Genomic DNA, 14,081 nt, shown 5'->3' on the forward strand with positions numbered 1-14,081 from the left:
CATTTTACGATTTTTGTTGGTGGATGTGTTTGATGTAGTAAAAGGCCTAAAAACTAAATTTCATCTCTCTAAAATCTTTAAAAATGCAGCAAGCAACCCTAAACATTTGAATCTTAACTGTCCAAGTCTTTAAACTTCAAACCTAAACTGTCTTGTCTTTGCAGCATTTCTCTCATTCACTCTTACCATGCAATACATTTGAATATTTCTCCTTCTCTCATCTTTCCACCAGTTTCTGATGATTATGTCGTGACTGATTTGACTCTTTTCTTCTCCGTTGTTCACTTTGGTATCTTTCTGTTTCTCTTCTCTCTGCAGGTGTGGTTCAGCAGAAAGTGTTGGGTATCATCCCATCCAGCACAGCAGGCGGTGCTCAGACCTACACCACATTCCAGCCACGCGCAACCACGCTCAACATCAGGCCCAACACCCCAGGCTCCCAGCAACAGGTACATCTGCCCTTCATCCTGCTCTGAATTATCTGCAGAGGTGTTTTTATTCAAGTTGCCACAACTGAAGTCTGTACAGCTTTGCTTCTTGTTTTGTTCTCATTGTGTCTGCAAAAGCTCTTGCATTACTGATTCTGTTACCTTTGCTGTTCTTTTATTGCAAGTGTTTTTTCTGTGTATTATTTATTATGAAAATAGAATAAAATGTATTTTGTATATATAATGCCATACTGTTTTTTTTTCCTAATCGGCTCCAGACAAGCTCCTCTTTTTGACCTTGATTTATGACCTCTCCTTTCCTTTTGTCAGATTGTGACAGTTTATCAATATGATATCAGCTTTGAAAAAACTAATTAGTAACGTTTTCATGAAAATATCCTTCCAGGTTCTGGCAGCTGGTGGTCAGATCCGTCCAGGAATGACAGTGATCAGAACACCGATCCAGCAGACGGGACCAATGGGAAAGACGATACTCCGAACTCCCCTTGTGGTTCAGCAAGGTAACAAATAGTAACTTATCCTCAAAGAATGACTGCATACTGGCAGCAAGTTTAACAATTTTTACAGTCTTGACTGTTTGTAAAAGGCTAAATTTTAACCGTTATGTTTTCAAGGTTAGGAATATACTTTAATTTGAATATAATCCTTGAAAATAGTTGATTTTCATACATAACCTGGTGTTTTATCTGCATAATCACTCATGTAAACCAAAAATCTTAAAGTATTTGAGATGAACCAATTCCATTGTCATATGTTTGTTGTCTTCTGATGTCACGATCAACATATACAATAACAGTTGAAATGAAAAGCTGGTAAGATAAACAAAGTGCCAGTATACATTAATTCATTCAATTTATTCTGTAAACTTTATTTTTCAGTGCATCTGTAATACCAATTTAGATGTGATGACAAAGGCTTCAGGAGTGAAATTTTTTGTTTACGTGCTTGAAAAGTGCTTTAATTTTACACTTAAACTGCTGTACGAAATTTAGCAACAAGCTAAAATTGAATTGTTCCATCATGTCTGCTTGTGTCAAAGTGTTGTTAAATTTACCATCTTCTTTATACAAATTTCTCCTTCAGGCCAGGGTGGACAGCAAGTAGTGACGCAGATCATTCGTGGCCAGGCAGTTTCCACGGCAATATCTGGTGCCAGCCCTGTCGCCACGGTCACAGGCCAGGGTGCGGCCAGCCCCACCGCAGCAGGACAAACACCACCTGGCACCCCACGGTCGCAGGGGCAAGGCCAGGTTAAACTGACCCTGGCACAGCTCACCCAGCTCACACAGGTTAGTGAGAGAGACAAACTTCAGTATGTCTTGTGTGACCATGTGTAAAGAGTTTGAGATGAACACCGTCCAAACTGCAATGAAATGTCTTTGATAAATGATTTGAAATGAAGGATACTTAATAGACAAATTTATCAGTAGTATATAACAGGCCTCTCCCTCTCTTCATTGCCTCTATGTAGAAGCAGCAAGCGGCGTCAGGTGTAGATCGGCAGGCTGGTGTCGGTGGCACCCAACAGGCTTTGACGGTTATGGTTCAAGGCCAGGGCCAGACCACCGGTCAGCTACAGGTCATTCCTCAAGGGGTCACCGTCATCCCAGGACCTGGCCAGCAGCTCATGCAGGCAGCGCTGCCCAACGGCCAGGTGCAACGCTTCCTCTTCACCCCCTTGGCCTCAGCTGCCACACCCACATCAAGCACAGGTATGCAGATGATTTTTGGTCAGATTAGTTACAATAACACACTCTTGAAATAATTGTGATGTTAAATGTGAATTTGTTGTGTATCTAATGAGTGATTTGCAGTAAATATGCAGGCCTTTTGAACAAAAAGCATTATTAGGAAAGTCGCTTAATACCGTGGCTGAAAGAAAACATCTGAGACCCTCTCGCCCTCTCTTTCTCTCTCTCTTTCCAGCCACCACAGTTCCTGGCCAGCCCAACTCCACCTCCACCAAAACCCCGGCTCAGCCCGCCCAGCAGGCTGCCGCTCCCGTCCAGGCAGGGGCAAGCCCCTTGGCCACCACCAGCACCCCTTCGTCGGCCACCCCGCAGGGCCAGTTACCCCCTCAGACGCAGGCTCACATGCCCATCCAGTCACCCACCTCGCTGCAGGTGAAAACGCAGGGAGGAGCTGCCCAGCTGCAGCTGCAACAGACGCCACAGCTCATCAGCGTGTCTGGGCTGCAGCAACAGGTACAGGTATGGTTAGCAAGATCAGCACTGTAGTGTTAGCCATAATCACAGCTGTAGTTCAGATGACCTTGAGTAAATGGACACATCGTACGAGACTTTACTGTATTGTGCAAAACAATTGCCAATATCAATAAGTCTTAGAAAGCCTGATTTATAAAGCTGAATGTGCATTTTTAAATGTTTAACCCTTGTCATTCAGTGAACTACTAATGTAATCTATTCAGCCATTCTTAAGGTGGCACCCTATTAAATTAAGGTGGTATCTAACTAATCTAAATAGACGTTTCGTATAAAAGTTTTCCTTTCAACTTTGTTAAATTTGTGTATTTTCTGTGTTGTTGGCTGTAGGTGTTGGCCCAGCTGCAGGCCCAGCAGGGTGGAGGCTCTCTGCCACAGCACATCAAACTGCAGCTTCCTATCCAGATACAACAGACTGGGACCACCTCAGCTCAGGGAGGACAGGTAGGGCAGCAAGCCTGCTAAACCAGATGCAACCTATGTCACCTTCATTGGACCTTGCTAAGGGGCTTGAAACAGCATCATCATTCAGTGCAGTTGGCTGATCACCACTGCTTTACACTCTTAGACTATAGTATTCGAAATCTTACACCTCATCACACTTTGTTGTCCGCACAGATTGGGAACGTAGTGACAATCCAGGCAGCTTCTGTCCAGGAGCAGCTGCAAAGGATCCAGCAGCTCAGAGAACAGCAACAGCAGAAGAAGAGACAAGCCGCAGAGGCCAAGAGGGAACAGGCCCTCAACACAGCCAGCCAGAGCGACATCATTCAGAAACAGGTTTGTGTTTGTGTTTGAGTGAGTGAGTGAGTGAGTGAGCGTGTTCAGGCACCAAGCATAGCCGGGTCATCCAGCTCTCTCCCTGCCATCAGCACATAAACAGTCACCGTCCTCCAAACCTCCACTAAGACTGGGTTTATTTTTTCAGCTTGGGCCTTGTCTCTGTTTGTTACTACTGTGTACGGGTGTATTTTCACCTGTCTCTCTGTGTATTTGACATGCTGCACTATACTGCCTGGTCATATTTAATAATAATCCATTTCTATAGATATTTGTAGTACACATTAGACAACACTAAAGTCACAAGGGGTCGTTGAATTAATTCCAGATGATAGTATTTATTTTGTGCTTAAATTTAAAGATGTTATCAGGTTGTTTTTTACTTCCCTGTAGCCATCTCCTCTCAAACTGTAAATATTGTTTCTGTTGTTAAACATGTGGTTTGTTTTGACATGTTTCTGCATCATGTGTTTCAGGTGGTGATGAAACAGAACGCTGTGATCGAGCACCTGAAGCAGAAGAAGACCATGACGCCTGCAGAGAGAGAAGAGAATCAGAGGTTTGTATCCAGAATTCGAAAATCTAGGAATGATATTTTGTGTCATTGGTGCCATTTTGGAAGGTTTAGTAAAGTGGTCAGGGTCATTGTGAGGATTTTCTCACACTGTCGCAACATTATGCATTAAAGAAACCGAAACAATAGCAGTACAGATATTATGTTTAGGGATATGTGGGACAGTTCTTTGAATGGTTGCCATCTTGCATCCATGTTCTGATCATATCGAACCACAACCTCATCACTTAACCACTCTACACACTCTCCTCTCTCCATTTGGCTTTTGTCCAACACCTCTTTGGGAGGTACTACACAGCATGGGAACGTTTGGGTGTGTTACCACCAACAGCTGCATGTACTCAGTGTGACCCCGACAAGCAAGAACACAAAGACAAACCCATTTATAAATGAGAGGAGTATTACACAAAAATCACACAAGGCCCCTCAACCCGACACAAAATTATCGGGATGTAGCAAGTTTAAATCTCTGTACAAAAAAATGTATTACCTTGGCATCATTTGAGAAACAAATTGAGATAAAATACTCCTGTTTTTTCATTGTAGCTTCTCTACAATACTGTGTGAAATGGCGAAGAAATTTAATAGCCTCACTTTCATTGCTTACATCACACACATTACTCTTGAAATCAGATACCGATGTTTTGCTTTAATGTAGTGTCACATGTTACAAATTCTACTTTTATCAAGAGCCAAAGGTTATTTATTGTGGACCTGGTACTCAACCCTACAGACTATCTGAAGACCCAGAGTGTCGAGATGTTGGTTTAACTTTAAAAATAAGCAGAGTTGGGACTATTCAAACTATTAAAACAGAAATAAAATCTATAAAATAAAAGCCGAAAAGCTTCCCTACTGTTTTATATACTGTAGATAGGTTATAACTTGACCTACAGCTGACCCTGACAACCATGTGTTTATATCCACAGACGGTGTGTCAACACTGTGCCCATTCACACAAACCTGAAATACCAAACCCAGACTACCGTGACATAACTACAGTAGCTCTGTCTGTTGTCTGTCTCCCTGCTTATTTTTCATCCTTTTTCCATTTCTTCATGTCATCCTTTTCTCTCACTTTTCCTTCAAAACACGTCTCCGTTAGTACTAAACTGTGACATCAGTTCGCGGGTGTTTGTGTGTCCTGTTTCATTAGTTTCCTCCACTTCCTGCGCTGTATTTGCAGTGGTAACTTCAGGGTACATGCTGTAGGAGACCTGGCCCGTGTTTGACCTCATCGGTCATGGACGTGTTTTGTGTGTTATTCACACAAGCATGTACTGAACGCAGCTTTCTGTTGCTGAACAGTTTTCGATCTTAGTTGTGAACGTTCGCGAACACAAGTGAACATACCGTGGAGACTGAGCCATAAATTATCTCGATTTACTTTTCTTTTCTTTTTTTTTTTACTTCTGTCTTTTTCTTTGTTTAATATTTCTCGAACCTCCCTTTAATTTGCAGGAAGTTATCGTTACACAGTATATGACCCTGTATCCCCATATGAACTTCTAAGCTTGAATTTACATGTATGATCTTTCTTCCTCCTCTTCCCATGTTTACAAGAGCAGTGTGGCTTCCCAGTGGTCATCTATCTGTCCATCTCTCACCATACCTCTCCTCCAACCCTCAGCTCCACTCCCCTGCTACTGAAGCACAGTGGTCTCATACAAATAAACACTGGACAACCAAATAGCCTTCTAACACCTGTAAGACACGTGGCCTAGGCTTGGTTCTCACAGACATGATGACACGACTGCATCACTTTTAGGAAGGAGCCATGTTAGGTTCAGGATTTAGCCTTTATTTGACAGTTCACAGCACAGAAAGGAAAGATTTAGAGCCAGATGGAGATGAGAGGACTTTACAGTTACATGGCTTACTCAACTGAGTCAGAATGCCTCAAGGACTTGCGTTGAGAGAAATGCTCTCATTGTTCATTGACACGCACTGCCATTTCTCACATGTGGAAAGTTAGATGTTTGCATTTTTGAAGTAGCCAATAGCCATGCAGGTTGTACTTTCTCAAACATTGAGGCATTGTTTGGATTAATACTCCTGCCCACTGGTGTATCAGAGGGATAACTTTCTTCCTCTGTGTCTTTGACTGAACTGACTTCTGAATCCCAGATTCAGATATGTGATAATCCTTTCCCTCCCTGCTCTTTTATCCTTCTGTTCTCTCTCAGCAGGACTGTTATGTGTATTTCCTGCCTTTAAGAAAATACCCTAAATGGGCCACAGCCCTTTTTCACATGGGTGCTCATTAGATTCAATAGCGATACTTCTTGAACTGTGTTTTTAGGCAAGACTACTCATTTTGTACTGTATTCATCCTCACTATACAGTACTTTACTATTCTATCCAATAAGCATTCATGATCCTCTTTTGGAAAGGTCAGGCGGATATGAGTCTATAATTAACTCCTTTGCCATCTCCCCCTCCTCCTGTTTGTGCCTGTCCAGGATGATCGTGTGCAACCAGGTGATGAAGTTCATCCTGGACCGGATAGACAAGGATGAGAGGCAGGCGGCCAAGAGGAGGAAGAAGGAGGAGGTGGTGGAGGCCAAGAGAAGGTTGGCCAACGCCAGCAAGCTCTCCTCGCTCTTATACCGGCACAAAGAGAGCCTCAAGATGGAGATCCTCAAGAAGCGGGCTCTTCTAGACAAGGAGCTGCAGCTGGAGGCCCAGGTATGAAGGGAGAGAAGAAACGAGGGATACAACATCAGAAACATATGTGTCCTTTAAAATATTGTCCAAAGGGTACTGTTGTAAAACAAGGAGGTACATGCAGATAAGAAAATGCCCTGAAACAAAGTGATACCATTTTAACTCATCTATCCCAACATCACACTCCTCAGGAGGAGCTAAAGAGGGACCTGTTGCGGATGCGGAGGGAGAAGGAGAGGGCTCAGGCAGCAGCCCAACAGGCAGCCCAGGCCGCCGCCGCTGCTGCCATCCACAACCAGCAGCAACACGCTCTGGCACATACGCACAGCATCACCTCTCAGCACCATCTCACCACGACCGTCGCCTCGGCACACAAGAGGAAACGGGAGGAGGAGAGGGAGACCGTGACGTCAGCCAAGTCCAAGAAGAAGAAGATGATCTCGACAACGAGCACCAGGGAGAGCAAGAAGGACACCAAGCTCTACTGCATCTGCAAGACGCCGTACGATGAGACCAAGTATGATGATTCTTTCTTGAATACTCAGATATATTCTCGAATACTCACAGATTTTATTACCCTGGTGGGGAGGCATGGTGTCATTAGGCCCAGTAAAACACTGTTTCAATTTAAAAATGAAAAGAAAGTATTTGTTCCAAAAAGTCAGATGATATGATGAGATTTACCCAGTGCCACTCATTATTAAACAAAGAAATCATTAAATAAAACCCCATCTTCAAGATCAAATTTATGATGTCATTAAAAACATAACGCTGGTCATATGATTTAAATACCACGATAAAGTTTGATATTTGTTGACATGCTGTTAACTACTCTAGTGCCATTCTCTTTTCTCTGTAAAGGTTCTACATTGGCTGCGACCTGTGTACCAACTGGTATCACGGAGACTGTGTGGGCATCACAGAGAAGGAGGCCAAGAAGATGGATGACTATATCTGTGTGGAGTGTAAAAGGGGCCAGGAGGGCAGCACAGAGGAGCTGTACTGTATCTGTCAGACCCCATACGACGAGTCCCAGTAAGGAACCGCAGGACTCGATATTGTTGACACAAAATAAGATAACATTTTATAATGTGAATAATAGGTTTACAAAAAGTATTCCAGACTGCAACCATCTGGAGCTAGCATCAACAGGCAGAAGCATGTAATTTGAACAGATTTGGTAGAATTAGCATTTCAGCAAATACATTGTGTGAAATGTCAACAAAGAAGCACTAACGCAGCAGTAACCAAGGACTTACTTCATGTCTCTAACTACATCTTACCATCTCTACTCTCCTGATTACTTAAACTAATTGTTTTATTGATAAAGCACATTGAAACTTAAATATGCAAATGGCTCTACATCACAACCAAAAGTGAGTACTTCCTGCCTTCCCAGGTTCTACATCGGCTGTGACCGGTGCCAGAACTGGTACCACGGTCGCTGTGTGGGCATCCTGCAGAGCGAGGCCAACCACATCGACGAGTATGTGTGCCCACAGTGCCAGTCGACGGAGGACGCCATGACGGTCTTCACGCCGCTCACAGACAAGGACTACGAGGGCCTGCGGAGAACTCTACGTTCCTTACAGGTAAAATACTACAGTCAAACAGAAACAATGACTGCTGTACTACTTTTTACGTTTTTCACTGGTGAAAATAAACTGTATGAATAAAGTAAAATTCTCTTCTGGAAATCAAAATGGTGGACAAACTACATTTGTGGAGGTTTACTCTCTACTGCATCACTGCACATTTACTGTACAGCTACAGAAACACTCTCGGCAGTATCTGAAGCAGCAGCACTGTAGCGGTAGTTTTATTATGAACTCTAACACTGCTCCTCGTCGCCCCACTACAGTGTAAGAGCAGCAAACAAAAGTCCTCTGTGTCCGTCTTATCTGATGGGTTTGGCTCCCCAGAGCTCTACTTGGACAGCTGCCTGGCCTCAGCATTTTTTCTCTAGTTTCCCTTTCTTTTCTCCTCCTCCTCCTACCTCGGCTCCTCTCATTTTCTCCTCCTCTCTACAGCAGTCTGTATATGTGAGAGAGCAAGAGAGAGAAAAGAGGGGAAGAAAACAAGAGAGAACATCTGTGTTGACCCACCTGCTCCCAGTGTCATTTTCATGGTGCTGTTTGTTGTTCTTCATCAGTTTCAGCTTTCTCAAGTGTCTCTTCTTTCTCTTTATGCCTCCCTTTGGGCCCCTCCCTCCTCTGCAGGCACATAAAATGGCGTGGCCGTTCCTGGAGCCAGTGGACACGAATGACGCCCCAGACTACTACAGGGTTATCAAGGAACCAATGGGTGAGTGGAGGAAATGTGTCATAACAAGCAGAATAGTGAACACTGACAATGAGGTTTGTAATTGAATGTTTCCCAGCTACTGTATCTCCTACCATACTCTGTGAATTTGCCCCCAGACCCATCTGGGCTGGCAGCTACTGTGGACCCACTGTGGCCATTTCTGTGTTCTTACTTAAAGCTGCTATTGGGACTTACTGACAGACTACAGAGCAGCTTCTTACCTCAGGCTCATAAAAAAACAGTTTTAATTTATGATTTATCCAATCCGGATAAGCTGGAATATGAACCAGTGAAAGTCATTAAGAATAATTATAATCACTATATTGAAATAGCCATCTTCTTGCTGATGATATGTAGGCATCAGTGTTAGAATTTAGGCTTTTTGTTTCCAATGAACAATCTTTGCAGTACTTTAAACTACATTACTCTCCTTTGATTTTGATCTTGAAGCCTTTTTAAATAAAATTAGTATCAATAAGTAAATAAAATTAAAAAAAACCTTAAGAACCGTGCAAATGTTGCATGTTTTACTAACATTTACGAACAGTTGCATGTAATTAGGTGGTGATTGATTTCCACAGCTTACCTTCAGAATTTGAAGGTAGTATCTGAGGCTGATTTAATGTTCTTTTCCTCCCTTTGTTTTCATTCATGGTGGCATTTATTTTCAAAACTTGTGTGTTGATATTTTTGTATAACTTGTGGGTGAAACTTCCTGTGTTGACCAGAAGTGTTAACAAGCAAAGCTGATTTGGCCTTTGGCATCTTTTTCAGTGAGATTTTGCGGGTGCAAAAAATTGTTTATCAACAATTTTGATATTCAAGTAGTTGTTTATCCAATGTTATTTGTCATTTATGAAGCTAGAATACCAAATATGTGTCATTGTTAATTGAATATCTTTGCAGTTTGCACTGTGGGTTGAGCAAAATGAGTTTGTTGAACTTTCCAACATCAACTTGAGCTATAAGAATTTGTTATAGATGTTTTTCACTATTTTCATTTTACAGGGATGATGAATAATTCATGGATTCTTTTAAAGAATGGTCATATTAATTGGTAAAGATGCCATAACACAACATAACATATTACAGAAACCTATTAAAGAAAGCATTGATCCAGGCTGTATTTTGTGAATGCGGAGCTCTTTAAACTTGTAACATCATATCTTTAGTGGTTTGGCAAACTTCTTGTGTTTGTGGCTCTGCGCTGTCGGAAAATATTAAGATTCTCGTGAATCAGCAGATACCCAGCACTGAATTACCAAGACTTGGATTGGGATCTCTACTCGGAAGATTAAAATTGCCCTCAGGCGTGCTGTTTTTATTTCATAATTACCTCAGGCGATTACGAGGCTGCAGCTCCTTACTGGAAGTAACACCCAGTCTCTATATCTTAAACCTGGACACACAGCCACCAGGAGACCAGCAGGGAGGAAGCCCTCCAACTCAGATCAAACCGGCCATGTAAATGGGGACTTACGTCAGCAGGGCCTTTTTCAACTTCCACACAAACAAACCGTTAATGAGCTGGTCCGGGGTCTGCCGGGCTCCCTGTGGAAAGGGACCAGCCCCACACTCAGCTCCTGTTGGTCCGGTCCTGGAAACTCTAGTCCTCCCGTCTCCCCTCCACCGCAAGAAAAAGACCTTGTTGGTTTTCAGAAATTAAAAGGAGCGTTTGGCTGGTGTAGCTGCAGCCGTTGGTAGTTTTTGGAGGGTTTTCGAGATGAAATCTGATGACGGAGAAGAAGGAGGTCTTTGATATTGACCATGAGGTTTGTAAGCCCCTGGCCAGCTAGGTGGGGGTTGAGGAGGTTAAGAGTCAGATATGTTTGTTTAAAACGCAGCCCCAGGGACGCCGTGCAGAGCAAACCACCGGCAGCAGCAGATTTTATGAACCCTCAGACGTTGCTAATTAGCTACCCTTATTTTTGTCAGTTTCTAGCTTGATTTAACCAGGTTACTAACACTGTCAAGAGACTGAGACTTGGATACACTTATTTGACGTTCAGATAATGACGCTCTCCTCAGGAATGACGCATCGGTCTGACCTGGAAGGCTGTGTAGATAGAGGTTAAATCTGGCAGAGGTTTTGGATTTTTGCTGTCACATATAAAGTGATTAACTGTGCTCCCAGGAAACATATCTGAATGTCTGTCAAGCACATAATAAGCTGCAATTACTTTGAAGCAGACATGTTGATTTGTGGAACAAAAGTCAATTAGAAAAGCCATATATTTATCTGCCTCTTCCGCATGTGTGATGATTGTCTCTGGCAAGAGTTCGCAATTAAATGTGTAGGGTTTTTTTTCATTCATTTGTGTTACATTCTGTTCATACAGTCGTTGACCAAATGTATTTTTTAAATCCCCTTTTCTTAGACCTTTCCACCATGGAGGAGAGGATACAGAAGCGGGAGTACGTCAAGCTGACAGAGTTTGTGGCGGACATGACCAAAATCTTCGACAACTGCCGCTACTACAACCCCAGCGACTCGCCCTTCTACCAGTGTGCCGAGGTTCTGGAGAACTTCTTTGTCCAGAAACTCAAAGGCTTCAAAGCCAGCAGGTAAGATGGAGATAATGATGATGATGAGCACTGGTGAGGAAAAGAAACACAAAATGTTAGCAGGTGACTTTGAGAAATGGAGGAAGTTTCAGCCCCTCAGAGAGCATCCACCTGGCAGAATAAAGTGAGACTAAGTCATTAGCAGTTCCAGCTGTGGCTCCGACCTCTGCCCTCCTCTGACGCTGTTAGACACAGACTTTCTCCAACGAGAGCAATAAAATTGAACTTCTCATGTGCTAACGGAGTTCGATGACTCCTTCTTCTCTTTGATTTCCTGCTTCACCATCTTGTGTTTCCTAGAAACATTAAATAATTTAAAATAACTCTTCTTGTTTTTTTCCTTTTTTTATTTGCTTGTGATCGAAAGCTCGTACAAACCAGCAGGCTTCTTATGTCTCATGGACAAGTCGGCATCATCTCCACTGATAGTGTTAAATTTTTAAAATGATATATGATATCATGGTATATTCTGTATCATTTTAAAAACCTGAATTGTTAAGGGTGCAGCAAGGGATGCCTTTCCCTGCTTAAACTCTGCAAACTGTACAAGCTTTCAGTCATGCCCTGGTCCTCTACTGTTTCTTATTGGTGGTATCTTCATTCAGCCTTCAATCAGCTGATTTTCCACCCATAACAACATTTCTGCTTCAGCTTTCACATGCAATTAAGGGGCATTTTCAGCTGTTGTTTATAGTGGAGTTATTGATGTGTATGAATGTTCATACTTGATTTTTTCCCATCTTTTTTTATTATTGCGTCCTACAATTTATACTGTATAGGCTGAGAAGTATGAAAAATCGGGCCTTGACTCGACTCAAACCTGCTGGATCAGGGCTTTTTAGGTTCATTCTGAGAAGGCAAGGCGAATTTCTTTATATAGCACCATTCAGACACGAGGCCATAGGAATACATTAAAAATAAGACAGCAGGACTTCCGTTTGAGCGGCCATGTAGATTATTTCCTAGCATCCCTAAATTAGTATCCATGGACCCTGTATCTTGGCCATTAATTGTTTTTAGTGCACAAAAGTTATAGTAGGGGAACATAATAAGCCTGGGGGCAAGCTTTTTTCATTTTCATTTTAAAGCACGAAAATAGATAGAGAATAAACAAAGTTATATATCTGATTAATTGGAAGTTTTCGTAGACCTCAGGTATTCAGAAACTCAAAGCTGTTTTGCTTTGATTCTGGGAACAGAGTAAATCTGTCCCAGAAGACCTGAGTGGTCTTGAATTAGGTCTGCACGATGGTAAAACTTTTTTTTTAAAATCATATTGTGATGTGATTAAGGATTAGTAGGAATGATCATTTATGCATCACAATTCTCATTTTTACTAAAAAAATATATTAAAATAAATCATGATAATGTGACATTAGTTGGCGTCTGAACCAAATAAATATATTTTCTTAAATTTGGAGAACAAGATTGGGAGTCTGTGCAGTACAACAGTACTTCATAACACATTTTACCTTTATCAAAAAACTGCAGCTTCTTGTGATTTGGATATTGCACTTGGCCATATTGCAATTTCTATTACATTTTGATTAATTGTGCAGCCCTGGTCTGGAAGCGCCGTAATGTTCAAGTAAATCACAGATGTATTTAGGCCCGAGAACATTTAGTGCTGTATAGATGAGTTATAGGATGAAGCAAAGCTCTATTTCATCGAAACCATTTTTACCCTGTTCTTTATGGCCTTAATGTTATTGCCGCTGCCTATACTGCAGTTTGGGCTCAGCTGTTTCTGCTCAATTGATCATCATGCAACATATAAACTCTAATAACTCCACTATCTACTCCTGCTTGATTATGCCTCTAAACTCACTCACTGCATTGCCCTCGCTGCGTGATGTGAATGATTTGGGTGGATGCACACTACAAGATTTAAAGGACAGGTTGATTAATAAATACTTGTAATACCTACTGTTGGTTATACGGCTTTGGCGCTGCTTTTTATTTGCTAAAGAACAAGTTGAAGTAGTAAAATCTCATTCCAGTTTTTATGTTTCATTAGTTCAGTCTGTCTTGTGGTTTGCATCCAGCTGTATGTGCCTGAAAAGGTGACGTGCTTCACCTGCGTGTATTTACACCATCCATTCTCTCTCTCTCTCCCCCTCTCTCTCTTGCAGATTGTGATGTCAAACTCCTGGGTGCCGGGGTCACTCTAAAAACAAACAAAAAATAATGATTTGGTAACCCGGATGTTGCTGTTTTTACTTGTTTAAAACAGCGTTAAAAACTTTGTAAGAAAGTGCAAATATTAAGCCACACTGTAGGTGTGATCCTTTTTTATTTTAGAAGCAAAGGAAAGAAAAAAAAAGTTTCTACTGTCTAAAAATGGCAGCCATGTTGGTAACACAAAGCGTTCAAGGGAAAATGTATTTTCTTACACTTCTTGCAACAGATGACTGATATTTTGTTTATGATTAAGTTGGATGTAAGACAAAATATGAAGTTTTCTTGAGATTCAGTTTTTGCAAAAAAAGCTAATGATTTTGTTCATAAAATCTGACTTCA

At 41.9% G+C, this 14,081-nt stretch overlaps 1 protein-coding gene across 2 annotated transcripts in view; it reads left to right on the forward strand.

The window, feature by feature from the left end:
• The window catches only part of LOC140994554 (nucleosome-remodeling factor subunit BPTF-like), a 44,046-nt gene that overhangs the window by 26,729 nt on the left and 3,236 nt on the right, over positions 1-14,081 (forward strand). For both annotated transcript variants that reach the window (XM_073464247.1, XM_073464248.1), the window contains 14 exons: positions 319-449; positions 835-949; positions 1,533-1,738; positions 1,921-2,161; positions 2,376-2,659; positions 3,002-3,115; positions 3,290-3,451; positions 3,928-4,010; positions 6,488-6,713; positions 6,884-7,209; positions 7,554-7,727; positions 8,092-8,284; positions 8,912-8,996; positions 11,375-11,561. In XM_073464247.1, the coding sequence (XP_073320348.1) occupies positions 319-449; positions 835-949; positions 1,533-1,738; positions 1,921-2,161; positions 2,376-2,659; positions 3,002-3,115; positions 3,290-3,451; positions 3,928-4,010; positions 6,488-6,713; positions 6,884-7,209; positions 7,554-7,727; positions 8,092-8,284; positions 8,912-8,996; positions 11,375-11,561 (2,527 nt within the window). The remainder of the gene's footprint in view (positions 1-318; positions 450-834; positions 950-1,532; positions 1,739-1,920; positions 2,162-2,375; positions 2,660-3,001; positions 3,116-3,289; positions 3,452-3,927; positions 4,011-6,487; positions 6,714-6,883; positions 7,210-7,553; positions 7,728-8,091; positions 8,285-8,911; positions 8,997-11,374; positions 11,562-14,081) is intronic.

This window comes from Pagrus major, chromosome 4 (genome assembly GCF_040436345.1).
Source record: "Pagrus major chromosome 4, Pma_NU_1.0".
Classification (NCBI taxonomy): Eukaryota; Metazoa; Chordata; class Actinopteri; order Spariformes; family Sparidae; genus Pagrus; species Pagrus major.